General features: G+C 40.5%; 1 protein-coding gene across 1 annotated transcript in view; it reads left to right on the forward strand.

Annotated features, from left to right (window-relative positions):
- Positions 1-27,752, forward strand: part of Ap3b1 (adaptor related protein complex 3 subunit beta 1) — a 202,242-nt gene that overhangs the window by 54,463 nt on the left and 120,027 nt on the right. The window contains exon 7 of the mRNA XM_051172495.1: positions 4,568-4,750. Within this exon, the coding sequence (XP_051028452.1) occupies positions 4,568-4,750 (183 nt within the window). The remainder of the gene's footprint in view (positions 1-4,567; positions 4,751-27,752) is intronic.

Genomic DNA, 27,752 nt, shown 5'->3' on the forward strand with positions numbered 1-27,752 from the left:
ACCATGCATGGCTGTCATGCTGTCCTTCCTACCTCTGGGTTATAGTCCCCTGTCCCCATGCATGGCTGTCCTTTCTACCAATGGTATTACAGTCCCTGTCACCATGCATGGCTGTCCTTCCTACCAATGGGATTACGGTCCCCTGTCACCATGCATGGCTGTCCTTCCTACCAATGGGATTACGGTCCCCTGTCACTATGCATGGCTGTCCTTCCTACCTGTGGGATTACAGTCCCCTGTCACCATGCATGGCTGTCCTTTCTACCCGTGGGATTACAGTCCCGTGTCACCATGCATGTCTGTCCTTCCACCCTGGGCTTACAGCCATGTTCCACTGTACATGGCTATTTTTATAACTGTTTTGGGGATTGGACCCAGGTTGTAATTCTTACAAAGCAAGCATCTTACTGACTAGACAAAATCCTCAGCCTGATTTTTTTTTTTTTCCTTTTTTAAAAAAGGATTTAGGACTTACTTTTGTTTTTCTTAGTCTACAGAGGATTTTCTTATTGAGACCTCCAAGGTCTTTTAGTATGTTAGAAGCCTCTAGGTACAAAAAGACAAGTATGTAAGAGGTTTGATTTCAGCTTTGCATAGATATCATTAACTTGTCTAACTGGAAGAGGCAGGTGGATCACTGTGAGCTTGAGGCCAACCTGGTCTACAAAGCGAGTCTAGAACAGCCAAGGCTACACAGAGAAACTCTGTCTTGAAAAACCAAAAAAGAGAAAAAGAAAAAAAAAATTCAATCAAATGAACAATTTAATTACTTCCACATACTGAGTTTATTTACTGGTATAGTATGGGGATCATTATTGTGGCTTTTATGTTACTGAAAGAGCAGAATGTGAAAAATGTCGCTATTCTTAAAACTTGTTTATTTCAGCTCGACTGATGTGGGGAGAAAGTTACTTTTGCTTTTCTTTGTCTATGGTGGGTTTTCTCATTGTGATCTCTGAGGCGGTTTAGCATGTGAGAAGTGTGTAGCTGCACAGACAAGTGTGTAGTTTTTCCCTAAAAAGAAGCAACAGGCACATAGCTCTGTTGACTGCTGACCAGCAATGGTAATGTCATTTAGGTGGCTGTTGTTTGTCTTTGTGTTTACATAGACGTTCAGAAAGCTCACACCTGCAGTCAGGGAACAAGAGGGGAACATTCTGCCTCTGTATTTGTTATCTCCAGTCAGGGGTTAGTGTTTGTTTTCCTAAGTTTTGTTATGTCTTTCTGGATTCACACCACTTTCATCTGCCTTGTGTGTTTAGCACAATTGGCTTTACCACAGACTTTTTCAAATGCTTCATTATAAATGCATCCTTGAATCTGTAGCACTTGTTTATATATATTTTTGAAGTATAAAATATAATATTTGTTGAGCATTGAAAACATGGAACCAAATATTTAGAATGCCCCTAGGTAAGTTGGTACTTATTTTTTTTTCCAAGTTAATTTCAAGGAAATCTTATCAGAGGCATTAAATCAGGAAGATAAACTACATTAATGCTTCCTGAAAAGCTGAGTTGTTTATTGTTTTTTTTTTAAATGACTCAAAGTTTCTTTAATTTTAGCTTCCAATTTTGTTTAATGAATAGGTTGATGCTCATAGCTAAATTGTAGGGGTAAGATACTATTTTCTAAGTTATTGATTTAATGCTGGTAAAAGCCTCACAGTTCTGGGGGAAGAAGGAAGCCCACCCCTGAGTTTGTGCAGATGTTTTATTGTGATAGATCTATTATACAGCTATTAGAAGATAAATGACCGATCTTTCCTATTTTCCATGCCTCAAGAACATTGAAATAAGAAGGGGAATATCATTTGGGCTGTATGATTAGGGCAGGTTGGATGGCCATTAATTTAAAGGAAGAAAGTCTTGGCAGCATTGGCTAACTTATACCATCTTATCAATCAAACTGTGATGCACTTCTTGTGATGACCCAGCACTCAGATTTTTGTAACGTTAATTAGAATTCATGACAAAATAGATGCAAGGAAACGTTCTGTACCCTTCATAATTTTATAGAAAATTTATTGTTATTAGAGGAACCATTTGCTTAGTGTGATTTTTTTCATTACCAGCTTGTCAACTAGCATAGATAATCTAGAGAAAATATGAACTCCATAGATGGGATGTCACTTTTGTTGATGGTTCATGTACTTTACCTTGGAGCGCAGCTAATGGCTGAAGTTCATAGCAACAGCACAGAAAAACGTGGCAACCAAGGGGAGATAAACGAACCACGTTTATTGCTTTAATATAAAAAATACATAAATGGAAAGCTGCATTTGAATCTGATGAGCTCATTGCAGTTTTGTTGGGGTGATTTATTTCCACTCTATGAAGAGCTATTGACACAGTGAGATGGAAATTAACTGTTTGTTTTTGGAAACCAATATTTTTGGTTTTGAAATCTGAGTAGATCATTTTATTTTAATTCTGAATGTTTTATGGATATTGAACATTTTAATAGACTCAAATGATCAATTCTTCTGCTAGTGTTTATCAGAAAGCTCTGATTGCTTAAAACAAACAAACTGTACAATGAAGTTCGTTTCTGAAATGGTCAGTGTTGTTTTATTAAGGTGCTATTTTACATTTTTCCTATTTTTAATGTTTCCTGAAGCCTCATTTGTCCTTCAGTGATGGTTTTCCTTCCTTCCTGGGATGTCTTGGTGATCTGTACTTTGTTAGGTCCCCACAGTTGGATGCTTGTTGCTGTGGCTTGATAAATTTAATATCCTGCAGCAGTTGATTTTCTGTTTTATTGTTTGGTGTCTAATCATTTGGAAGAAAATACTTCCTGGGTTTTAAAAAAAAACCTTGATTTTTTTTTTCTGTACAGCATTTAAAAAATGAAGGCTATTTAAAAACTTAAAATGAGCTCAGTTCTATAGATTATACTGAAAAACACCTCATTTTTTAAATTTAACATTCTTTACCAGCTATTTATGATAGTAATTATTGATTTGTATATAAAATATATGTTGATGTTTATGACTCATAAATAGTAATTTATTCTATAGTTTGTTGTTCTCAACTTGATTATTTTAAGAGATTTTTAAATTGTTAATTTTAATCTTATATAATTACATGTTGTAAATTGCTGTGAATATATTTGAAGAGTAATTTATGCAGAAGATTTCAAGATATGGCGTTGAAAACATGCATTTAACTTGCTTTTCGTATCAACTGCAAATAGGAAATTAGACGTATAATACATTTTTATTTAGCTCACACAAATAATCAATTCTTTGCTTTTTCGATTGAGGTACATACATGCTGGGACCAGCAGGCACCAGTCCATGGGTAGGGCTGGAGTCAATAAATGCGGCTTCACGTTTATACTGATTGGTAATTCATAAAATCCCCACAGGACTTGAAACTTGTTTAGCATAATAGCAAGTCTATATTCTGAGCTGTTTTCTTTCAATTGTATTGCTGGTTGCATATTAATAAACTAAGTGGCAACCAAGTAGAGGGACAAACACTCAAAATATGAATATCATGTAGCTAATATTTTTCAAAAAGTACCATTTCAATAAGTTATATTCCTGTTTAATTGCTTATTTTTAGTCATTGGGGAAATTTTAGATACTAAAAGGAAAATCTCCAATGGTTAGAAAGAATATGATATTAATTTGTTTTTTCAAAACCTTATTATACTGTCGGCTAACTGCACATATATCTATGGTACACATATAGAAGAATTTGTATATTAAGTATTCTGCTTGCCTTGTATCTTTATACTAAAAGAATCTCAGTTCACCCAAGATTTGTAAGAGCAAGACAACTCAAAAGCCAGTGTTGGGAAGGCTGCCCCCTGTTGGCAATACATTATTCTGATTTTTATGCATGGTATACTAATATTTCAGTCACTTTGTGTGTGTGTGTTTTTTTTAGTAAGTTATGTTGGTAAGCAGAATGGTTTGAAATGTGTTCAATTTAAATGTGTTAAGTGTTCTTTGTGTACTTTGTAATGCAAGTCCATTGTCAAGCCCTTTTTTCTTTTTTTTTCGAGACAGGGTTTCTCTGTGTAGCTTGGCTGTCCTAGACTCACTGTGTAGAGCAAAGAGGCCTCAAACTCAGTGAGTGATCCACCTGCTTCTGCCTCCTGAGTGCTGGGATTAAAGGCGGGCACCACCATGCTCGGCTGTCAAGTGACTTTCAATTCACTCCAAGCTGACAGTTGGATTTCAGTGTTGCTTTGAATCTCTTTCTGGATGTTGTTACAACAAAGAAAGCATTAAAGTTTAAGGTTTTTTTTTTTTTTTTTTTTTTTAAAGAAAACGGAATTATTAATATTTAATACATGTACAAATTATTAGAATTTAACTTGATAAAATGAAATAACCTGGATTTATCTCTCTTCAGAAAAAAGACTGGTTTTCTCTAGTAATTATAGACCTTAGCAGTATTCTTCAAGGAAATTCTACTTTTTATTATTCATAGTAGCTGAATGACTAGACCTTTGAGTATTATTGTCATAGCATTAACTGTGCTCTGGAGCACTGACGAGGATGTTGGCTGGGTGGAGAGTGTATTTTAATGAGTTACTATTGCTTTCTTCTTAGCTGGTGGCTGGCAGTGTGGTGATGGCTTTTGAAGAAGTGTGTCCGGATAGAATTGATCTGATTCACAGGAATTACCGCAAGCTCTGTAACCTGCTGGTTGATGTTGAGGAGTGGGGGCAAGTTGTCATCATCCACATGCTAACAAGATATGCTCGCACCCAGTTTGTCAGTCCCTGGAGAGAGGTGGGTGCCGGTTGGTGTCCTTCCTGTGCAGTGTGCTAAGGGAGGGAAGTAATCAGAAGCTGCATCCTAGTGGGAGCTCGCTTTGACACTGCTGGTGCCTGTGTGCAGATGTACTGTCTAATCTGTTGTGAGAGACTTGGCGGGAGTCACATGGCGTTATCAAGCCCTGGGCTGGTTTTCATTTTTGTTCTGTTACTTGTAATTGATTTTACCTTTTTAAGCCCTGTTTATCTTATGTACCTAAATTTCCTAAAGTATGTAATGTGACTCTGGACTATGAATTTACACTTGGGATAACTAATTTCTAGATTTTATAAATGAAATACTGTTGAACTTTTAAACTTCTTACCCCCCAGTTTTACACTTCTAAGATATGTTTATTTCCTTTTTTACTTGAAGTCTGTGAAGTCAATAGTTAAATATTTTATAAAGTGAACTTATTTTCTTTTGGAGATTATTATTAGAAATGTATCATATTCTTTACAAGAAACTTAGAAGTTTTAATTGTATTGTTTGTAAAAGAACTCACTGTTTCTATACAGAATCAAATGTAAATTTAAGCTTATATAAGGAAATCTTAAGCAATACTATACTAGAACATTCATCTTTTGACATCTTACTTTTAATGCAATATTATTTTGTATTTCTGTGTATGTGTGCATGTTTATATGTATGTGTTCTGTGCACATGTATGTGAATGCGTATGTTTGTGTGTATGTATATGCATGTATGCTTTTTTGTGCATGTGTGCTTGGGTGTGAACATGTACAAGTGTGTTCATATGTGTGTGTGTATATGTTTTCATGATCTTGCATGTGTGCACATGTGTGTGTATGAATGTGTTTGTGCATGTGTTTTCACAATGTGCATTTTGTGTGTAAGGGTGCATTCATTTTGTGTGTGTGTGTGTGTGTGTGTGTGTTGTCATGTATGCACAATCTCCACATGCGCCAGTTGCTGAGCAGGTCAGAAGCGAGTGTGGATCTCCTAGAGTTGGAGTTAGTCGCAGGTGAGACACCCTGTGTGGGTACTGGAACTCAGCTCACACCCTCTGGAACAGCTGCAAGCACTCCTAACAGACGAGCCATGTCTCCAGCCCCAAAATCAGTCCTGAGCTTTCCCAGACTAATTATACAGTGTATAGAACATCTTTTTAATATTAAAAATAATATTAATCTGAGAGGAAAATGTTAATGCTCTCAAAATAGGTATTTTAAATGACATATCAAGGTTACAAAAAATTATAAAATATTTCATAGATTTTTTTCCATATTGAGTTAGTTTTTAGTATTAAAGAGATTAAGACATTTTTATGTATCTTTATCTCCTTGAATGGTGTGTTTCAGTTTGTTTGTTTTTTCTTTCTGATTACTTTGGGAATGTTGTGTTGAACCGAGGCTGACACATGCACAGGATGAGCCTGCGCCTGGACTGTAGTAGGCTCTTCCGTCCTTCTGTGCTCACAGGATGAGCCTGCGCCTGGACTGTAGTAGGCTCTTCCGTCCTTCTGTGCTCACAGGATGAGCCTGCGCCTGGACTGTAGGCTCCTTCTGCTCTCTAAATCTTAAGTTATTACTTTTTTTTTTTTTTTTTTTTGAGAAATAGTCTCCTTTTGGAGCATCTAAACTTCACTGTAAGTAAAGTGGTTCCATCTTTCTACTATATGAAAAAGTAACTTAGGCTACATGACTCAAGTCAAAGAACTTTTACTATTACCATATACTTCTCTATCTTACAAAATTAATTTAATTCATTATTGCTTAGCATTCAGTTTGAAGACTGTTTACCAAATTAAGCAGTGTGTCTGTAATGAAAATCCCATAGCCATGGGCCCCAACCTCAGAAGCTCTGCCTTTGGTTTCAGTCAGCCTCTGCCATGGTGGCTGATGGGGTGTTTTTCTTCCTGAGTGCATGCACATAGTTCATGTTGGGTTTTTAAACTACTCTTATCACTTGAAATTATTATTATTTTTTTAATCTTATTCATTTATCAAAAAAAAAAAAAAAAAAAAAAAAACCAAGTTGTAAGACTAAAACTAATAAAGACAATTTAGCCACACTTGAAATAGACGTGTTCAGCTCTTTATCTGCTTTCAGCTTCAGAAAATATTTAAAATGTTTTTGTAGTAGAGTTTTTTGTTATAACTAAGGCTATCATAGAATAGAATGTCACAGTGGAGCAGAACCTGGGATGAAGCCTGGGGAGTGACTGGCCTTCCTGGAGTCAGTGAGTAAAAGATGTTTGAGTCTCTCACTCCTACACCCATAGACACACATCACTTCCTAAACACTGTGCAGGGACCACTGCACCATACATAAATCAAGGGTGTTTACCTTGAAGTAAGAATGTGCCAGCCAGGAAACAGTGTCACCAAATGAACATACCAACTTAGAAGTTATTTCACATAGACATTTTCCTATCATACCAAATTTAGGGATCTTGGTTTCCCTCTCTGTATTAAAGGAAAACTGATACTCTGATTTATCATTTGCTGTACTCCTATGTGGTAGATAGGTTCAGTTGGTCATGGTACTTTATTACAGCAAAGGAAAAGTAACCAAGGCAGAGGGTGGGACCAGGGAGCGGACTGTTGCTGTGACAGACCTGATGGAGGCAGCGTAGAGAAGAGTTTATTGTAGGCTTGCAGTTTCAGAGGGGTGGAGTCCATGAGCATCATAGCCAGGACACACAGCAGACAGGTTGAGAGCTCACATCTTGGGACACAACTATGCAACAGAGAAAGCTAACTGGGAATAGCATGGGCTTCTTGTACCCTTTAAGCCCACCCCTAGTGACACATCTCTTCCAACAAGGCCACACCGCCGAATCCTTTCCAAACAGTTCTATCAGGTGGGGATCAAGTGGTCAAACATATGAGCCTATGGGGCATTTTGCATTCAAACCACCGTGCTGGGCAGTCAAAATTTTCATACCCATTTATAGATAGAGACACCAAGGCCTACAAACTTTAGACACAGTTATCTGATGCCCAAGGCCACTGTTCTTCCTTTACATTATATTTCCCATTGACTTTAATATGGTTTGCGTTTGCTTACTCTCAGAGCCCGTGGTCTATGGTGCTCAAGCAGATGACATCTATAATTAAATATACTTTCCAAAGAGAAAAAGCTTTTATTTTTGCATATGTGAGTGCGTAGGTCAGAAAAATACTTGAAGTTCATGTTCTGTCACTCATCACCTTATTTCACCAAAATGGGATCTGTCATTGAACCTGGAGCTCTGCTTTGTTAGTGAGCGTAGAGGATTTGAACTCAGGTCTTCGTTTGTATAGCAAGTGTTCTCACAGCTGAGCTATCTCCAATGCCTTTTAAAAAAAATAAATCCCTAAGACCGTCTATGTTAATATTCTTGAAGGGTAGTGAGATATTAGCTTTTAGGAATTGAAAATTATTAGAAATAGTTTTTTAGGTGAGCTGATGTGCATGCTTTTGTCAGTCCTCAAATGAACACATCATATACAAATAAGCTTCTTCAGGGCAGAAGAGATTTTTAATTTAGTTTATTTGCATCATTATAGATCAGTATTTAGGCTGTTTATATGTAAATGTACGATTTGAGGAACAATTAAGTGTTGACAAAGTATATTGCAGTCATATCAATTGCAGTGCATTTTCCATAATTTTTCTAACTGACATCTTTGATGATAAATAGTGGATGCCAAGTCAAAGCCGATTATGCAGTGTGCTAGGAATTCATGGGGCTGTCAGAGAGAAGACCGACTGACTTTACATTTACATATTAATGAGAAGATTTGTTAAGAGGGTGCTTGACTATAGAAAATAACAGTGTATTTATAGGGCACGACATTTTATAAATAAAGCTGATGCAGGAAAATGGAAATTAAGCCTTTTAGGTTAATAAATTCAAGAGACGACTAAAATGTGTATTTGCATTTTTATTTTCTTAAATTTACCTTACTCTTTGCGGTTTGTGTTGGTTGTTTTTCCATTCTAGGTCAAGTTTGTATAATTTCCAAGGATATGACATTATTTAAGTATTTTCTTTGTCATTGAAGGCTCTTAATGGGAGAACATGCAGATCTCTAGCATAAAGCTGCTGTTGTAAGAATAATGGATTTGAAAATGCATTTATTTTGAAAATAAAACAAAGTGAATGTTGAAGAATGATTTAATAGTTCAGTTTCTCTTCAGATCATACAAATCTTTTAAGAGTTATTTAAAATAAAATAAAACAAACAGACAAACAAAACTCCAAACCACCGCCCCCCCCCCCCCAATAACCCTAAAAACAGGAAAGCTGAGCCCTGTCCTGGCGCTCTCGGTGAGGCGAGGTGATAGTGAAGACACTGTTTGGTGCAGACATTTCATTGTCATTTATGCATCCGGTTCTGTTGAAGTTGGTAGGGCATGAAAGATTTGTAGCAATTACCAAGACTATTTAATTAGAAACTTAAAAGTAAATGTTCACTATAACCATTCCAAATATGAATCCAGGTGGTGCCATTCTTGTGACATTTGTCCATATCATTTGGAAACTTAGGAGTGATTAATTTACTTTTGTCTTTAAAAAAAAATTTCTGTACCTCAATTTATAGAACCTTGGATAGGTGTGAGGACATTCTTTTCTTTTTTGTTTTTTGAGACGGGGTTTCTCTGTGTAGCCTTGGCTGTCCTGGACTCACTTTGTAGACCAGGCTGGCCTTGAACTCACAGAGATCCTCCTGTCTCTGCTTCTCGAGGCATGAAGACATTCTAAGGTTGGAATTTTGCTTACTGTGTTTTTAGCACGAGTATCTTTTTAGTGGTTGTTAGAAAATAACTCATCAAAATGCAAACTATATATGAACATATGCATACATGTATATGTATTGTGTGGGTATATGGTTTTTTCAGTAGGTTAATTTAAGGACAAGCAAATTTTGTAATGTGTCTTACGAGTGGACTATTATTAGATTTTGCTGTTCTGAAGAATCCTTAAAATTGAAATAAATACTGAAGATTTATCATAGAGTACATTTTTCACAACACAACTCAAATAGGATTGTGTCTCAGCAGACAAGTGTTGACAAAGGGTTTACTACATGGTTAGCTGTGGCCCTGGGGCTGGGTGGGAAGTGAGGCCTCTGCTCCACCCTGTGCTTCTGGTCATGGTTTGTTCTTGATCGAATGTTTCAACCTATGAGACTCCCTTTGGTTTAGCGGTCTTAATTTTATCTGAGTAATATGTCCCTGGCTTTAAGCATGTGTTTTACACTCATGTTCTTGGTTATGCCCACCTCCAGCCCACTGCACCTTTTCTTAGTTTACCAAGACTCTAGTGCTTATAAGAGATATTTCCTGTTGTATTCTTCACCATGGCTGACTTCCTTTACGTTCTTTGTGTGTACTTATGTGTTTGCAATTGCTTTTCAAATTCACAGGCAGGGCACATTTGTACTATCTCCTGACAGCAGATTTGGGTATTACCTATCACCTTCCTACTGTAGAGATGGAGAACTCCCTATTCTCGGCTCCCAAGGTCCATCTGTTCTTTTTGTCTTCACCCTGAACAGTTTCTTGTGTGTTGTTTTTAGGAGACCTCCTTTGTATGAATTCTTAAATTTTGTTCATCTTAAATTAACTTGGTTCTGTTTTTTTTTTTTTTTTTAATTTTTAAAGAAGAGTTTTGATCAATGGAATTTTTGTGCTCCATTGTGTCTGATCAGGAGTTAGTTGCAGCCACTGTATTTCTGCATATAAAGTATATATGCTTAAAAGTATTTATAAAATCATAGTTGTGTACACTGCACTGTGGTTACAGTTACCTCTGCTACCTCCTCATCTCACTCCCGTCCTGCCAACCCCATGTTTTCCTCAGCTAGCCCCTCCATACTTCCCTCCCCCTCCCCCCTCCCAGCTGTGTGTGTTTTGGTGTGTGTGGTCACAGCTGCAGTATGTTCATGATGGCAACGGGCATGCCATGGCCAGAAAAGACAGCCTACTGCTTCTCCCCATCCTTTGGTTTCTACGTTGAGCCCCATCTTTTCTGTTGGTCCCTGGGCCTCAGTTGGGTTGACATAGAAGTCCACTTGGGGCTGAGTGCTCATCAGTCACTCACACTTAGCAGTGACCAATTATGAGTTCCCTTCTTGACTGTCACCCATGGCTGAAAGAAGCTTCTCTGACCGAGAGGCTGGGAAATGGTAGAAGACAAATGCTGACACCTCTTAAGTTTTACTCTTCCTGTGGATAAAGTCCTTTTATTGGTTTATCCCCCTCGGTGGGAAGACTCTTGGGTTAAATCTGGTGCCTCATGTTGTTGAGTATGCATTCCACCACTGAGCTAGCTACATTTCCAGCTCTTTGGTTTTATTTATTTTAGTTGTTTGTTTTGAGACTGGGCAGACTGGGCTTGGAAATCCCCCCCCGCCCCCATAATGTGTTTTGTTCTTGAATCTGAGATTCTTTTGCCTCCGCCTCCCAAAAGCAGCAATTGTAGGCACACAGCACGCTGCTCTCCAGGTCCTCCATGCTTGTGACTGCATCTGATTCTCCAAAGTGCCAGTCAAGGCGTTCTGTCTGTGGGGACTGAAGCCGCAGCACAGGACGTGCGTCTCAGCTCCAGGTCAAAGGCCTTGGCGTGTTTCCCATAGCCCTCTAACCCCACGCACCTCAGCCTTCCGTCACTTCCCTTTAGCTAGGTTTACATAATCAGCCTTCTGAGACCTCTCCCTGCTGCACACCACAGTTCCTCACAGTGCCCAGAGGAGCCATGCCTCGGGAATCCGTGCCTTCTTCTGAAGCCCTGGCTTCTCAGCTCTTTCAGGAAAGCCTCTACCATATTTCTCATATTAATTTCATATAATTTTTAAGAGATTGTGGTTTTGAAAGAATATTTAAAAATTTCCCTTTCAGAGATGTGTATATACACAGCAATGTTAGATGAAATGAAAAGTGTTATGAGAAAGTTCTTGTAACTCTCAAGGATATTCCAATTTTTGAAACTGTCTTTTATTTTGATTACAGTACGATGCATTTTTAATATTTACTTTATTTTCTTTCTGTCTCCTTGTCTGTCTTCTTGTCTGTCTGTCTCTGTCTCTCTGTCTCTCTCTGCCTCTGCCTGTCTGCCTGCCTGCCTGCCTGCCTGCCTCCCTCCCTCCCTCTCTCCCTCTCTCCCTCTCTCCCTCTCTCCCTCTCTCCCTCTCTCCCTCTCTCTCTCTCTCTCTCTCTCTCTCTCTCTCTCTCTCTCTCTCTCTCTCTCTCTCTCTCTCTGTGTTTGGCCTATATGAATGTATGAATACTGTAAATGAGCCTAGTGCCTGCAGAGGTCAGGAGAGGGCATCAGATCCCTTGGAAGGCCAATCCTGAGTCTGAATCTTCTTTTCAAAAGCAGCGAGTATCTCTGCAGCCAGTATGTTTTGTGCAGTATGTTTTGATACCTTGAGTAGGATCTGGTCTGGTGGAGAAAATGTTACAATGTAGGCTCACAATTTTTAGTCTGCAGGACTGAGTTGTTTGTTCTCCTCTGCATTGCTGAGTCATTCCATTTTACAAAATTAGTTATGAAATCTTTGATATTTAAGACCAGCAGTTCACAGTAATCTGCACTGGTGCTTGAAGAGTTAATAGTAGATGAGAATGCGTCTTCCTAGTCTGAGGTCCAGATGCCGGCCTGCCGTAGTTCCTACTATGTATTTGTATACACAACACAGAAAACTGACTCTGCTATAGAGGACCATTCAGGAAAGTTCCTATATGAAAATCATTTACTTGTCTGACTAAGGGGTGACTGTAAACCCCATGCGAGTAGCAGGTGGTGCTGCTGGCTCTTTCATCCCTTTGGGTGCCTTGTCTTACCCATTTTAAGCCATGTTGTTTGAGATTACCCTTCTCCTCCCCATTTTTAGCTATTGCCCTCCTGCAGGTGCTCAGAATCTTGCAAAGTTCCATGTTTCAAGCAGCTGCTTCTAGAACTAAGCATCATTCCTATGAACTTATTTAGGGAGCAGTAGTAGTGAGGGTGTGTGTGTGTGTGTGTGTGTGTGTGTGTGTGTGTGTGTGTGTGTGTGTGTTCGTCCGTCTGTCCGTCCGTCCGTCCCCGTGTCCTTACCTTCCACCTTGTTTGAGATGTGGTCTCGTCTTTGCTATTTCTGTTGCCTTTGCCAGGCAGGCTGCTCAGTGAGTTTCTGGGGCTCTCCTGTCTCCGCCTGCCACACTACAGCAGAAGTACTGGGGTTGCAGACTTCTGCTTCATGCCCAGCTTTGCTCTGGGGTGCAGGTGCCATACCCACTGAGATGTCTTCCCACACCTCCTCTTCTTTTTTTAAAAAAGACTGTTTTGTTTTAATTATGTGTATATGTCTGTTGGTATGAGCTTGTGCGTGCAGGGTAGGCCCTAGGGCAGCTGAGGTGTTGGATTTCCCGGAGCTGGAGTTGTGGTGCTTGTGACCCTCACATACTGTGTTCTTGGCATTAAGCTCTGGTCCTCCACAAGAGCAGTGTGTTGGCTGTTGAGCCATGTCCCTGACCCCTCTTCCATCTTTCGATATTTCTGTTCACAAACTTTCCTTTCAGCTTTCTCAGCACTTCCAGATTGGGCCTGGTTTTTTTTGCCTTTATCATCATTTGAAAACTATCTTTATACTCTGTGCCTTCAGTGTACCTTTATTTAGTTTTTTATGCTGATTAGAAATATGTTTGTCTTTTTTGTTATCTGTACTGTGACTCTTAATACCCCAGCATTTTGTGTACACCTTTTTTATATATACATTTATAATATTACACATAAATAAAATAAACTATATACAGCAAGAATAACCACCAAACAATCAGGAATTATATAAATGTTACATTCATAGTGATTTGGCTATTTGTACTTGGCAGACTTGCAGAAAGCATCTTTCCTATATTGGTGAGTCTAAAATTCTGAGTGTAAATCAGTGTCTATCATATCTCATCTCTATCAACTTAAAACATCTATCTAGACTTAAAAACATCTTAACCTCTAAACAGCTAAGCTTAATTGTAAGACTAAACTATCTGGTCTTTAACCCCATCAGACACTTGAGAAGGAATAAAATTAATCATCTCAGTGAATTAGAAGTGCATGTTACCAGCTTCTAAAATGAAAAAAGTGACAGGGAAAGCTTGCTATCTGAACCATCATCCAAAGTTCTCTAAACGTTTGAGCATCATCTTTAGCCTTCTGGCCCAATATATCTGACATACATATTTGTGAGGCAGGAACTATTGAGCATTTGCTTACCCTGTCTTCTCACAGTTTGGCCGTTGACTCTGTCTGCATCCAACTTTTTAAGTGGAGTCTGACATTAGCAAATAATGGCAAAGTAGGGAAGTTTATGGTGTGCCCTACACAGAGATGTGTAGTAAAATGGATAAAACCAGAATAAACTCCTTGAAAAGAGAAAATAAGCTAAGGTTCACAACAACTATTCTGACATTTAATTAAGAAACAAAAGAGTGCTTTTTAAAAATTTTATTAATTTATTCAGATTACAACTCAATTGCCATCCCATCACTTGTATCCTCCCATTCCTCCCTCCCTCCCGCATTCACCCTATTCCCCTCCCCTAGGTCTATGACCGAGGGGGACCTCCTCCCCCACTGTATGGTCATAGGTTATCAAGTCTCATCTTTGTAGCCTGCTTAGTTTTTCTTTGAGTTCCACCAGGCCTCCCGACCAAAAGAGTGCTTTACATGTTTTAATTTAATATTCTCTCAGTCTTCAGCCTGTGTCTCAGTGACAGTCCTCAACCATAGCAGCTCAGGACCATACATAATAGGTTCCTGGGATTGCCGGGGTTGGGGACAGGGTGGGCTTTGGTCTTAAAGATTGTGATTCTCTGTTTGATGGTTTAGAGGGGCCATTGTACAAAGAACATAATCTTACTTTATCTAAGTTGGAGTGTCTTTAAGGCAAATGATAACTTAGCCACAGATATCAATAAAAATAGAGAGTAAACACATATAGAAGCAAGAAGCAAAAGGTTGGAGGGTGAAAGACTTGGGAAAATGCCAGGTGGCGGCCTCACCTGTATAGTGTGGACTGTAGGAGAAGACATGCTCTAAGACCTAACGAGAACGTGAGCTTTGGTGTCTGAATAAGACCATTAGCTCTACAGGAGCAGAACCAGTGACTCAGGCACAAGCACTTTACGTGTTACGAAGGCCGCATAGCTGCAGTGACTAGGAATTTTTTCCCTTTGGTAACTCTAGGAAGTATGTTAAATCACCAGCTGATTATAAGGCCCGCAGAAGAGCAAACACGTAAGTGACCACAAGAGAGAGAGAATACAGCCTTTCCAGATCACTCAGGATCGTGCCAGAGCAAGCCATAGCAGCACCAGCAGACACTTGGGAAGGCCCAGAATCGCAGTTACAGAGTCATCATATCATCGTAATTTCAATGTCTGCTTTTCATCTCAAAATTAGGAAACATGCAAAGAAACAGAGGAATGGTACATTAAAAGAAAAACAAAGCAATAGAAATTGTAACTGAAGAAGCACACATGATTTAACACATTTAAATTGGCCTAGAACATACTAAAGTGAGTAAATGAAGTCAGAAAAGTGATGTCCCTCCAAATAGAGAATACACACACACACACACACACACACACACACACACACACACACACACACACACACACACACACACACACACACACACGAGCCAAACAGAAGCTTGCTGAAAAGTTGAGTAATTAAAATGAAATGTTCACTACCAGGGGTCAGCAGTAGAAATGAATCAATGAACTAGAAGATTGGTCAGTGTAAATTATCTAGTCTGAGGAGCAGAAAATGTATGAAGTAAAATGAGCCGGGCAACAGGAAAACCCTGATGAAGCCGCTGGGCACCTCACATGTTCTTTTCCAAACACAATGGGATGCCTAAGGAAAGAGGAGAGAGAAGGGACTAAAAGGAATATCTGAAGAGACAGCAGCTGAACTTGCCCTAGACCTGGTGAAAGACACTGATTGATCTAATTAAGGAACTCAGTTCTAGGTAAGAAACCTAGGTACCAGGAGCCATCATCTTCTGCTGAAAGTCAGGAAAGGGGCTTGAATGTAGCCACAGAGAAGGGAGGCAATGTGTGCAAACTTTCTGTAGGTTCTAGAAGGTGGTAGTTCAAGAAGCAGATCGATCCGTCCATCCATCCATCCATCCATCTCAACTGATTGACTGAGATAGAGTCTCTCTATGTTGCCCTGGCTGTCCTAGAACTCTGTTATCCAGGTTGGCCTCAGACTCAAAAGCATCCACCTGCCTCTGCCTCTTGAGTGCTGAGATTAAAGGTGTGTACCATTACTCATGGCTTTCATTGTATTGAAAGAAGAAAATTGTCAACCAGGGATGCTCAGTCTGGCAAAATTAGCCTCCGCAGTGGAGAAAGCAGTATGCTGTAGCGTGGCCATACCTGTTCATCTAAATTTCTTGATACATTTCAAAGTAAATGGAGACAGCAGATCACAGAGCCCCCAGCACTTACTGCGTCTGTCTTTAAAGTTCAGTAGTCATTAAGTATTAGTTTCTTTGTTTTTATGATATACAGATGCACAGAAAAGTCACACAGTCAGAGTCTTAATAATTGTGTATGTGTTAGTGCCACAACCCCCTTTACACACCCGAGGTCGTCCTTTCTCTGGCAGTCACAGTGCTGATGAACACTAGGGAACGGGCACCTTTGCATGTAGGAAACCAGGGCTACAGAGCTTATGCTCGCTTGGTTCCTTTTTCTAGGTGTAGAGTTGCTGCCTTCAGTTGTGTGTGGCATCCCCATTTCACTCTAGTTCCTCTCCAGAGGCAAATAAATACCCTCACTCCCCCCTTCCTCCATTTTCTCCTCTTATTTCTCTTCCTCTTTCTCCTCTTCCTCTTCTTCCTCGTCTTTCTCTTTCTCCTCTTCCTCTTCTTCCTCGTCTTTCTCTTTCTCCTCTTCCTCCTCCTTTTAGCCTGCTTTAAGACACGATCTTAACTTTGTAGCTCAGGCTTTCTTTGAGCTTGGATGCTTCCAGTCTCAGATTCCTGAATGCTAGGATTATAGGTGCATACCAGGACATAAAGCTATAGTCATATTACCTTTATTGTTGTTAATTAATTTTTTACTTTAAAAAATGTGTTTTGAGTGTTATGCCAGCCTGTATGTCTGTGTACATTGTGTGTGCCTGTTGTCTGCATATGATAGAAGATAGTGTCAGATCCCCTGGAACTGAAATACCAGGCTGTTGTGAGGCTTCCTGAGTGTTGGGAATGGATCCCAGGCCTCTGGAAGACTATCTATGAAGCCATCTGTCTCTCCAGCCCCACTCATTGCATTATCTTTGAGACATCTTGCTTGTACAGCTTTTTCTAATGATTCAGTGCATTCTTTAGTTTAGATGTAGAATACTTGGGGATTAATGGAGATTAAATCATCCCCTAATAAAACTTTGTATTATGTAGAGCTTTTTAATTCAGATTTTTCCTTTCCCTTCTTTCCAAATAATTGAAATGGTTCCCTCCTCTTAATTTAGAACACAAGCATATGTAGTATGCATCTTGTTCTGTTCTGAGTATTGGGATTCCTTATTAATTAAGAAAAAGTAGAGCCAGGCATGGTGGTTTAGCCTTTACTATCAGCGCTTGGAAAGGAGGGTCCGGAAGATGGATCTCTGTGAGTTTAAGGCCAGCCTGCTCTACATAATTAAGTTCCTGGCCTTCCAGGGCTATATAGTGAGACCCTGTCTCAAAGGAAAAAAAGAGGGGGCTTGATCTCTCATAGAATTTCTAAATATATTGTAAAAGCTTTGTTTTAATGCCCTAAAGAAGAGTTAAATTTATCAATTTCAATTCCATGCACTTTTGCTCCGCTGTCTGTAATGTAACCTTTGTCCCAGGGATTAGGGTGAGCGAGAGTGAGTAGTTGGCAAATCATATTACTTCTGTTTAGGGTGGCTTAAACTGCTTCCTGCTTTGCAATTGAGCGAGAACTGTTCTAAAATATATTCACGTCAGCCAACTGTAGCTTCTTTAATCCCATCAGTGGATCTAGGATAATCACAGCCCTTATTTCTCAGGCTTTGGGGCCTCTGTCCTGATCAGCATAGCCACAGGCATATTTTAGGGAAATTTGACAGATGCTTTACGCAGGTCTTCCACCTCATTTCTTAGGAGTTGGAAATGGATGCATTCTGAAGTTTGTTTCTTACATCCTAGAGCTGAACATACAGTTGAACATAGAAATGGGAACTGTTGGGGGCAATTGAACACTGAATTTTCATAGTGGCTCAACACACTGTTACGTGCACAGGTGTTTCAGTAATTGTGATGTATTGGGGAGATTCAGTGTTCAATGGTCCTCAAACCCACACTTCCACCTGTGTGGTACAGTGGTTACTGGGCTGTGGTATAAAACATGCAAAGTGAACAGCATAGCAGTTTTCCCATGGGGGTGGTGGTATCTCATACCAGTGTGCACACCCTGTGCTGCATACTGAATTGTGGGGCATGAAATTTCACTTTTTCTGTAGAAAAAAAAATTAGAAAAGTGTTCCAAATGTTCTCAGCCTTGTGTGTGTGTTGTCTATAGTGAATAAATAGCTGACTTGGTCTGAGCAGTTAGGCTTCTGCTAAGCATTCAGCCCCTCTGCTCTCGTTAGAGTAGCTAACCCTGTCAGGGAGGTGTCCCGCCAGGGTATACTGCTGCAGGAATGTGACGGATTGTTTGTGCCTTCCCACAATGCACATTGAAACTTTAGCCCTCTGTGTAGTAGTATTTGGAGATAGCCTTTTAGAGGTGATTGGGTTTAGGTGAAGCCACAATAATACCTTTAGGGCAATGGTTCTCAGCTTCCCTAGTGTGACCTCATGTTGTGGTGATCCTTGACCATACAATTATTTTGTTACTTCATAACTGTAACTGCTATGAATTGTAATTTAACTATCTAATATGCAGGATATCTGATAGGCAACCCCTGTGAAAAGGTCATTTGACCCCCCAGATTGAGAAGCTCTATTTTAGAGGGGCTTATGTCCTTATAAGCAGCCGTAGCAGAGAGATTGCTTCCTCGTGGTTATACCCTGTGAGATGGCTGTCTGAAAATTATGAGGAAGGCCTCCTCCAGGACCCAGATGGCTGACACTCTTATGGTGATTGGAGGCTGTAGTCCTTGCCTAATGCAGTGTCTCAGATTACACGGACTATCCTGTGTACTCCCTGTAGCTTTAAGGAACAGTCTAAACCTGCAGCAGGCTGTGCATGTCCCGTGAATCTTTATTCTCTGCCTGTGGAAGGTGATGCATACCTGCTTCACCTCAAAACACCCTAGTTCTGAGGATTAAAAGGCACATTTCTGCCAGCACTTTACTTATATTTGAGAGGCTTGTGGCCCACAGTACCTTTTGTTTTCACAATGCCTAGTGTCATTGTTCACATGTTGGGTAAGTATATTTTTTAGAAATATTTTCTTGTTATCAAATTTTAGACATAAAATGTTGTTTATGGTTTGAGCTATTGCAAACCTTTTCTCTTTGTTGCTTGTGCAAACTGATAAAAAGATGGAAGTTTGTATTTAGTTCTTACCAAGCTCAGGTGAAGCCTGTCTCTTGTGTAACATCCCTCTAAAGAGCAGAGATCCTCCTCCAAGGCTGAGCTCTTGTGTTTGGAGTGCCAGGAGCAAGGGCTTTAGGAAGGATTGCCATGTAAGTCTGCTTCCCATGCCATGTCTCCTTACTACTGTGCATTAGGGGCGCATTAGTGACTGTCCTCTTCCAGAGTACACCTGCAGAGTAAGGGACATGTTTGGGGCTTCGCCGCCAAGGAGCATTGATGTGAATGCGTGCCTGCTGAAGCGAGTGCTCTGGGGCAGCGTGAAGCTATATAGACTAGGGGGAGCTTGTCGTCGCATCCCACATGGTAAGATACGTTAGCCCACTGCTTTTGCCTTAATTGTTAAAACATAGGTTTTAAACAAGAGCAGTCCTTGGTTCACAGTCAGTGTGTTGAAAGTGATGGGGGTTTTGTGTGCCCTTAGCTTTCACTCTGGATCTGACCTTTATGTTTCTGAAGCTACATTAACACATCGCTATCAGCTAAAGCCTGTGGGCTTGTGCTGTGTTTTGAACCAACTGCATCGTTGTGTTTATCATGTCGGTAGCTGGGTTCTGCCCATTAGTCCTCCCTTCCCGCCCACTCTGTTCTGACAGGTATTGGCAGTTATTTGTTCTTGATTTGTAATTCTTTAGTGACAGAAGGTATTGACTATCTCCTCATGTGCTTATTGGCCATCTTTACTTTAAAAGTGATGTTCACAACCTCATACACATATAGTGACGTACTTTGATTCTATTTCCCATCACCATATCCCCCCCTCCCCCCCAGCACTTTCTTCTTCCCAACAAGCACTGCGCACACTTTGATGTCTTTTGCGTGTGTGTGCCTTGCTGCATTTAATTAGGGTATTTACTTGAGTAAGGGCAAATTACCAGAGGGTACACCATAAGGAATAATGACTCTCCCCCCCTAGCTTCCGCTGTCCACTCACTACTGCCTGTAGTTCTCAGAGGGGCTTGGGGGCCCTTGAGCTCATGTCCACAGGGCAGTGTTGATGGCCTTTTGCAGGCGCCCACATGACATGTCATGTCCGGAGGGAAGACAGTGTTTCACAGCACTCCTTCCATATGTGACGCTGCGTTCTCTGCTCCCTCTCCGGATGGTCCCTGGAGGGGCTTGTTAGATTGTGTATGTGTGTGTGTGTGGGGGGGGTGGGGCACAGGCAGAGAGAGAGGCAGAGAGAGAGAGAGAGCGAGATGGGGGAAGGGGAGCTGTTCCTTTATGCCCTCAGTTCTCTTAAAGACTGGGTGGCCTGTTCTCTTGTTCTCAGGGTTTGAGAGCTGTTGGCATGTTGTGGGTAAGAGCCTTCCCTGTCTGAGGCTCATCTAACTCCCTTGACCTTGTCTTTTGTGTAGTAGGGGCTTTACATTTTAGTTAACTGCAGTTTTGTTTTTCAAGGGAAAAAATGCTAGAGACTTCTTTCTGCTGTCGTTCCTCCATAGAGTCTCATTTCTGCTTTTGCTTGTATTCTGTAGGGTGTTAAGACCTCCAAAGTTCCTAATGAATACCAAGACTATGTCAAAATACAAGAAGTATAGCTTTTTGGTTATGTTTTCCACAAGTCATTCCATTAGTTTTGTATCTAAAAGTTGCCGTACCTTAGTGCCCTTGTTAATGTATGTTTTCATCTGTGTTAACCTCTAGTGGCTTATAGATTGCGTTTTACACTTTGCTCTGTAGTCAGTTTTCAAGTTAATTTTTGTGGAATTTTAGTTCTGTGTTCACATTTACTTATTTTTCACACAAAGATAATCCAGTTTCTGAAAAGACCTTTTTCTTGGTTGCATTGTCAGGGCGGTTTTGTGACAGTAGTCAGCACCGCCCTGCGTGTGCTTCTGGGCCTCCTGTGTGCTCTGCTGACCTTTCTGTGTACAGAAACGTGAGCATCACGCTCCTAGCTCCTAGTCCTCATTTACCCAGCAGCCCTCCCAGGCCCCTGTGTGAGTTTCTATCACACCACTACATCTGTATCTGCCCGGTGTGTAGTCTTAAAATAATTTCTAGGAACCACGAAGCTTTCCTTAATCCAAGTTGGTCCCCACTTTTCAAATGAGGTTAAGATTTAAACAAGTCTCTGTGTGTCTGTGTCTAGTGGTCTCTCTTTCCCACCCGCCCTTTCTTCCTGCATGGCTTCTCCCCACAAGTGGTAGTTACTTTTCTATTGCTGTGAAGAGACAGTAAACAAAGCAACTTGGAAAAGCAAGCATTGAATTGGGGTCTTACAGTTTCAGAGGGTGGGTCCATCCCATGTCCATCATGGCAAGGAGCATGGCAGCTGGCAGACATGGCACTGGAGCAGTAGCGAGGAGGAGCTTACATCTTACCCACAGGCATGAGGCAGAGAGAGGCTCACTGTGATTGCTGTGGGCTTATGAAACCTCAGAGTTCATCCCCAGTGCTGTGCTTCCTCCCAGAAGGCTGTGCCTCCTAATCCTTCCCCAACAATTCTGGCACTAGGGACCAAACATTTAAACATATGAGCCTATGAGGGCCATTTTCATTCAAACCACCACACTTCCTCAATACAAACATGTATATTACTTGACTCTTTAAAAAGTTTTGGATGTGTACACATGCATGCAAGTGCACTCACCCATGGGTTGCATGTGGTAGCAAGAGCATATCTTTATTTTTCATCAGTTACCTTTTCATCTTATAAAAATGTATTTTTATTTTATGAGTGTTCCCCCCCCCCCCCCCGTGTGTGTGTGTGTGTGTGTGTGTGTGTATACCATGCGTGTGCAGTGCCTTCAGAGGCCAGAAGAGAGCACTGGATCTCTTGGAACTAGAACTACAAATACTTATCTAAAGGAAAACCCCAAGACCAAGTTCTCAGCACAAAGATTTATTTGCCCCAGAGGGGCAGAGAGCAGGGACTACGAGAAAGATGGGAAATAGAGAAGGGGAAGGGAGCAAGGAGAGGGAGGAGGGGTATTTGTCCTTGGGGACAAAGGCCTATCTCTGGAAGAGAGGAAACAGACATGGCCCATAGACAAGTGGCAATTTAAAAAGGTAAAAGGAGAACCCATGTTAGGATGAGGTGTTTGATGTTAATTGGGCATATTATTTAAGTGAGCCAGATGGGGCTTTTGGTTGCTGGACCTCAATATTTTCATAGCTGGACCTTGGTGTCAGTCAGCCTTGGGAGGAGGAAATGGGCAGATACGGGAATAAACCCTAGTGTCTGTGGTTTTTAGCAAGGCAGAGGGGATGGGGAGAAGGGCAGGGCCTGCCAGAGCCGTGCTGGCATGTTAGAGCTGGAAGCAAACCTGGCTCCTCTGCAAGCACAATGAGTGCTCTTAGCTCTGGGCTGCCCCTCCAGCCCTGCCATAGCCTTTCTGAAGGCAGGGAAGTGCGCTGCTGTGGCTGGACACGTGGGCCTGTGAGCCCTGGAGACCCATGACTCAGCTCCTGACGCTTGGGCAGCATTCCCCCATTGAGCTGCCCCTGTAGCCCAGTAATTGAATCCTTGTTGAATGTTTTTGGTGCACGCAGCTCTAAAAGATGTTTCTCTTTCCTTGCCCCTGGACAGTGAAATGTGTAACTTAGTTTCTTTTTCTTTGTTATACCTTCTATCCGTGTATTGAGAAACCAAAATACCAAGATACCAAATGAAATGGTATGCACAGTGTACTCTGGTAAGGGTTTCCTGTACGGGATAATGGTGAAAGGCTTCCATCACAGCTGTCTCTGGTGTGTGGGAGAACCTTTTCGCATAGTTCTAAATTAACAGAACACATTGGAGCTGCCTGACAGCGCTTTTCAGATCAGAAGGCATTCCATACTGTAGATGACACTCTGAAAATTAAGCAGTTCTACTAAAAATAGAATGTTTATGAGATAGTGTCTTCCAGTGTGAGTGGAGGTGTGTTAGAATTGGTTTATCTTTTATGTTTATGAAAATGGTAATATTCTAAGTAGAACATTTGGCAATTTCTATAAAGTTCATTTCAAGGTCTTTCAAACTCATTTGTTTTTACTCTAAAGCAGACAGACCGCTTATCTTTCTTAATATAGCTTGTTTCCCTTGCTTGTTTAAGTAGCTTTTCTGTTCCTGGATATGGGAAAAGTAAGATTCATTCCACAACTCACATAACTTTTAACAAAGAATGACTATCTTTCAGCTATTCAGTGGTGTCAAAGGTACGACAGCACTGAACCTCTGCTTACTCAGTTAAGTATGTTATTTATTATCTTTAAGAGAGCACAAATCTTTCCCCATTTGATGGGTCAGAAGTGTCACAAAGTATAGTCAGGCAAGTTGAATTTTTTTTTTAAAGATTGACAAATTTAATTAACTCTGTAATTGATTGCCAAAATTATAGCCCTTTATAAAAATGCATAAAAATTAAATCTGATGTTTCTATAAAGTTGTTTCTATCTCTTAATCCTTGAACATATGAACCATGGTCTGTGCAGCGCAGGCTGCTGTAGCAGATGCATCCTGCACGGGGTGCTGTGCACAAGTGCACAAGTTCTCCACAGTTCTGCAGACAGGAGCTCCTGCCTCGTGGGCCATAGTGGGCATCTTCTCAGTGTTGACTTTGTACCAGAGACGGACACTGTAGAAGCTTCACTAAAGTGAACTTTATCTCCATAACAGTTTTATAGCATACTTCTCCTTCTGTCAAATTTGACCCTGAGTAGTAAGAACACTGAGAGGTTCATAATGCACCAGCAGTGACATTGGGCTAGGGTCCTTGCACGCCCACGATGGCCCAGAAGCCACATCCATGTCAATACAAATTCAAACCTGTCATTGGTGTTGGGTTCTTGCCCCTCTGGAGCCATTTCTGTGTTCACACAGTGGCCTCGTGACTCTTACCTCCCTCCCATTTCTGTGTTCACACAGTGGCCTCATGACTCTTACCTCCCTCCCATTTCTGTGTTCACACAGTGGCCTCATGACTCTTACCTCCTTCCCATTTCTGTGTTCACACAGTGGCCTCATGACTCTTACCTCCTTCCCATTTCTGTGTTCACACAGTGGCCTCATGACTCTTACCTCCCTCCCATTTCTGTGTTCACACAGTGGCCTCATGACTCTTACCTTCTTCCCATTTCTGAGTCCTCTCTCCTGACGTTGGATGCACCTGAGAGCAATATATAGTACATGCAGCCAGAGATCTGAGAGCTGGGCATGGTGGTGTTCACCTGTAGTCCTCTCTCAGTCTGGAGTGCGGCTGCCAGGTTTGCTCAGAGGTACATAGCAAGTCTCTGTCTCCAAAAGAAAAATAGATGACAGAAAGAAAACCAAACTGACATTTTGTAAAAAGGTATAGTAGAGTTTTTGAGGTGAATGTCTTTACTAAATAATTGACATCAGCTGTTTTGTCCATAGGTGACATGTGTTCTTACCTTCTTAAAAAAAAAATTGTCCCTTATCAAAACTTTAAAGCAAAGGTATTTAACTTTTTGGCTTCTCTGGGATACATATAAATGTTATTTCAAGTATTCTCTTTTATTTTAGAAATTTGTAGAAATTAATAAGTAAGAATCTCTAGGAAAATTTTTTAGATAGTTATATAAGATCTTTGACTTTTGTGTGGGAAAATAGTAATGAAAGAAAATTACTTCCTTGAAATCTTTTGACTAAAATTATACCATAACCGTAAACATTTTTGAGTAAAAACTGTATTAAAGATATTTTTCCATTAAAGTAATATAATCAAATTCTAATAAAATACATTCATTAATAACAAAGAAGAAACAGAATAAATAATTGATTATTAAAAGCAGCATTTATGAGCATTTTAGGATTTTATTTTTTAGTTGTAGTTTTGTTTTTGGTAGTTAAAATTTAAAAAGGCATTTAAAAAAAGGCGTTTTATTATGTATTTTCAGGCAGGATTTAAACATGTTTGATAAATTTTGATCTAAGGTTTTAAGCAAGTGCTTATGGTCCAGCCATAATAATTGAACTGTAGTATTGAGCGCTTCCCACGTGATTATTTACATAGCATCTCTTGGTTTCCTAGTGCATGTAATAGAGCCACCTTGGCCGGAGCTCAGTCAAGCAAGCAGCCAGCTCTAACTTTGCTAAGAAAGAGTGTCCCACTTACAGTAGTCCTCTGTAAACACGGAAAGAAAGCACTTTGTTCAAGTGAAGTTACAAATTCTAGTTTAAATTTAATTATTAAATTAATATTCCCTTACAGAGTCTCCCTGAGTAGCCCCAGGCTCAATCCTCCTGTTTTCAGAGCTGGGATAAATGCACCTACCATAATAAGCTTCTAGTTAGTTTTGAAGGTGGATATTATATTATTTTTTAAAACTTCTGTTTTCAGTGAGTATAAATTGGGTGAATTTTCTCTGGTTAACTAAGTTATTTCTGTTGCTTGTTTGTTTTATGTAAACTAGGTTAGCCTCAAACTTACTCTGTAGGGAGGGTGACTTTGAACTTCAATCTTCCTGCTTCTACTTCCTGAGTGCCGAGATTCTAGTGGTATGCTACCAAACCCAGTATGTGGTCATGGGATGGAACCCAGGGTTTGGACATGCCAGGCAAAGTCTCCACCACCTGAGCTACATCTCCAACCACTTTAGTTTCATTCATTCATTCTTCTTTTTTAAAAAAATCTATTAACATCATCATCATCATCATCATCATCTCATGTGTGTGTGTCCGTGCGTCCATGAGTGGGTATGTACACGTGTGTAGGTGCTCGTGTTAATCAGGAGGTGTTTTAGTTAGATCTTCTGGAGCTGGAGTTACAGGTGGTTGAGCATTGCCTGCCTCAGCTGTTGGGAGCTGACGTGGATGAGCAGTAAGCACTCTTAACCTTGGAATCATTTCTCCAGCCCCATGTTTAGATAATTTCTACAAAAACTTTATCTGAGATTTTACAACCTTGATCTGTTGTTGTTATAAACCCTAAAACTTACTTTTGATGGAAGGGTTTTTTCCTAGTGATATTTGTGCAAGGTAAAAGACTAAGTCTTCTTGACAAATACTTATAGAAGCTCTTGCAAGTGAGACATTAGCTTTTTTCATTTATTGCTGTAGTGTATGTGTATAGAAACTGCTTTCAAGTGAGTTAGTGCTTTTATCCCTTTAATTTTAATTATTTAAACTTTTATTTGAAGAATTAAAACTCAAATGCAATTCTCAGAATTGATTTAGAGGGTCAGGTAGTGGTGGTGGCCTGTGCCTTTAAACCCAGCACTTGGGAGGCAGAGGTAGGCAGATCTCTGACTTGAAGGCCAGACTGGTCTACAGAACAAGTTCTAGGACAGCCAGGGCTACACAGAGAAACCCTGTCTTGGAAAACCAAAACCCAAACCAAAAAACAAACCAAACAAAAGGAATTAGAGAGCTCTAATCTCTAGTTTGATCAGTAGTAACTTGTGTCAGTAGTAACTGTAGCTGAATGGTATGATCAGACCAATGCGTTCATTAAGAGTTTCAGTAATTGCATTTCTCTTTAATGTCTACGTGCTTAGCATAGTGACTTCCCCAGACCTGAAACTCTGCCAACCATTAGTTTTTCTCCATTTCCATGATTTCGTTATTTCAAGAATGTTACATATGGAACATTCAGGCCAAGCCAGGAGGCTTATGAGTTTAAGGCTAGTCTAGGCTCCCTAGAAATAAACTGAGAAAGTAGCCATGTGAAGTGTTTTCCCATAGTAGTTTTACCTGTTCTGGAGTGACTGTGTGAGGGTGATATGATTATAGCTGACCCCAACACTATTGCATTTCTTTTCTATCTTCTGAGGAGCTTTGTCCACCTGTGTCTTTAGTGTGAAGCAAGTTCCCTGTGTGTAGCATACAGGTGGGTTATGTGTTTTAATCTACTGGACTGGTCTTTCAATTGCTAATTTTATTTACATTCAGTCAAAGTATTGATTGCTAAGGTTTGGATTCCAGCTCTCTGCTTCCTTCTGTCCCCACTTGGGATGCCATCCATCCTGGGAACCCATGTAGCCTTGCTGTCCAGTAGTCTGACCTCACCTGCTAGGGATTTGTTCCAAGATACTGACAGTCTCTCCCACCCCTGCCCCCACCCACTCCCAGCAGAGAAACACTCACTGCTACTAAGGATGCTTCATAAGAATTGTTTTATTTCTGGCATCTTCTGCAGTGTATTTTTGGATCTCAGATGACTCAGATAACTAACACAGAAAGGTGGAAACAAATTGCTGACGAGGCACTGTATGTTTCTTGGTTTTAAAAAATGTTACCTCTAACTTGTACTTGAATGTACACAGTATTACTGTGCCTGTGTACATCTGTTTGGGGACTAAGAGTGCTCTTCCAAACAGAAGCCTAGAGCCTTGCAGACACTCCTAGGCTGAAACTGAGGCTTGCTTTCTCTTGATTACTAAGGACCTTTCTGCTTGGTTCTTAGCAGTCTGACTCTGCTTCCTAGCCCTGTCCACAGCAGTCCTCTCTCTTCCTACTTTTTGGTGGCATTCCAAGGCAG

Source organism: Acomys russatus, chromosome 30 (genome assembly GCF_903995435.1).
Source record: "Acomys russatus chromosome 30, mAcoRus1.1, whole genome shotgun sequence".
Classification (NCBI taxonomy): Eukaryota; Metazoa; Chordata; class Mammalia; order Rodentia; family Muridae; genus Acomys; species Acomys russatus.